We start from the raw sequence: 2098 nt of genomic DNA, 5'->3' as shown, positions 1-2098 counted from the left end.
AAATTTTGAAGGCTCAATTAAACATGAGGTATCATGCATTTTGTGCTTATTTTGATTGCATAAGAATTAGAAATGAAGTTTTTTTAATTGGATCTCATTTGTTTTCTTCTCAAATTTTGCTCAAAAGGGTATTGATGACAAAGAACATGAAGACTTTGACGACGATGAAGAGGAGGACAATGATGATTCGTCGAAAAGTAAGCATGAGTTTTATGTGTTTGCATATGCATCAAAGTTATTCATTAAATTTGATTGAGATGGATGTTGTATATGATAATATATGACTCCTACCTAAAGAAAGTTACCTTAAGAGAATACTTGATCTCAAGATTGAATCTTAATTATCCTGCTTTGGTAGTTTCGATTTATATTATCTGCATTCTTTTCTGAAGGATGGGATGCTGGAATTTTGAAACCCAAATTTAAGAGTGCTTTTTATAGCAACCTTTATAAATCATATATGCAAAGGTTAACAAATTACGTTTGTAAACTGACACTAGATAGTATTATTGTTCTGCAGTGTAGTCATATTAATTTTCTATATAGATTTCTTGGCAAATGACCTGAAATGTAACCATATTAAAATAAATCCCTATGTGATATACAGGCTTGCAAAATAAGATTTCTGCTGGGGGGTTTGTGAAGTAGATAATGTTCAATTCTGCTTGGGGGTTTGTGAAGCAGCAAGTTGAATAATCTAATGAATGTAGTAGGCGTTAAGGACGCATCTCGATTGTTTGACAAACTTGTATTTAGCAGCAAAAACTGGAGATTCTGCTATATTTTTTTAAATTATCTTATCATTGTTGTTTATAATGTCTACCTTTAATTTTGTACAGGTTGCTGGACCATCTGGGCAGATGACATGGATTAGAGGCGGTCCAAAATGTTTAGATGGCAGCAATATTATTGAAGCCATTGATAATAGGTTGATTGCTCTCTTTCTGAATTCACGGTTTCGTTTGGTCTAGACACTGGAATTTGTAGGTACATTAGGAATAGTTGTTTAGCTTCCAATGGAATTCCTTAACTGAATAAATAGTAATTATTGTAAAGTTGATGCTGTATTACATTCTGTTTGAAAGGGATTGCATCTCATGATCCTGTGTCTGGGACTATATTCTAACAAAATTTTGATTTGATTTATGCAGTTTGTTATGCATACAAATGGATTATATTGATCTTTATCAAATTCATTGGCCTAATCAGTTTGTATGTTTATGTTAGCTTATACGTATTTTGGTCTGATTGATATATCCTAATTCTTTAATTGATACATTGACATTGTAGGTATGTTCCAATGTTTGGAGAAACTGAGGAAGGTAATTGGTATTGTCAATCTAGTACAAGTTTCGATCTTTCAATAAATAATTACCGAATCATGACTAATAAAATGTGTTGAACTTCTTTGCAGATTAGATATGTTAGTCTTACTAATGAAACTCCATATGGCATGATGAAGTTTATTCAGGTTGTCAAAAATTAAATGGAATTTTTTTTTACTTTATGTAAATGAATTTTTTTTCCTTTGTTTTTTTGCATACATTTGGGGCCATTGGCTATAAAGCTATCAATATACATTGGGATTGTAGATTATAAATTTGATATATTTATGAATTTTGTCTCCTTTTATTTTTATATTTTGATATAGATATTGTGAATATTTTTTGTATTTATTTGAAAAATTGATCTATGTTTGATTTTTTTATATTTTGTTGAAATATAGTTACTTATGAAAATCAAGTTTTAATAGTGATATATGTGAAATTTGTAAAAATCTATAATTAGAAAATTAGTAACAGTGACTGATTTAGCGACCGATTTTAGATTTTCAAGTCAGGCATTAGCGACCAATTTTATCAGCGACCAATTTAGCGACCAAAAAGTTAGTTGCTATTTAGCGACCTATTTTCTCAATGACCAATTTAACGACCAAAAAAGTGGTCGCCATTAGTGACTGAATCGGAGTTACGGATTGAAAGTTATGTGGGTTTGAAGTTTGGGATGAATAGTGCTTTAAGGCACCTCTCTTCTCTCTTGTGCGTTGCTCTCTCTCACTTTGGGAAAGAAATTAGTTGAAATGGGTTGAGTGAAGGAC

The 2098-nt window shown here is 31.1% G+C and overlaps 1 protein-coding gene across 1 annotated transcript in view; it reads left to right on the top strand.

Annotated features, from left to right (window-relative positions):
- The window catches only part of LOC110266352, a gene marked incomplete at its 5' end in the record, with an annotated part of 2891 nt that extends 1262 nt beyond the window's left edge, over positions 1–1629 (top strand). Inside the window, 4 exon segments of the mRNA XM_021110838.1 lie at positions 128–197; positions 1152–1208; positions 1291–1322; positions 1415–1629. Of these exon segments, the coding sequence (XP_020966497.1) occupies positions 128–197; positions 1152–1208; positions 1291–1322; positions 1415–1486 (231 nt within the window).

Source organism: Arachis ipaensis, chromosome B09 (assembly GCF_000816755.2).
Source record: "Arachis ipaensis cultivar K30076 chromosome B09, Araip1.1, whole genome shotgun sequence".
Taxonomy (NCBI): domain Eukaryota; kingdom Viridiplantae; phylum Streptophyta; class Magnoliopsida; order Fabales; family Fabaceae; genus Arachis; species Arachis ipaensis.
The sequence above is the reverse complement of the archived record's forward strand: the minus strand, read 5'-3'. Positions and strand labels throughout refer to the sequence as shown.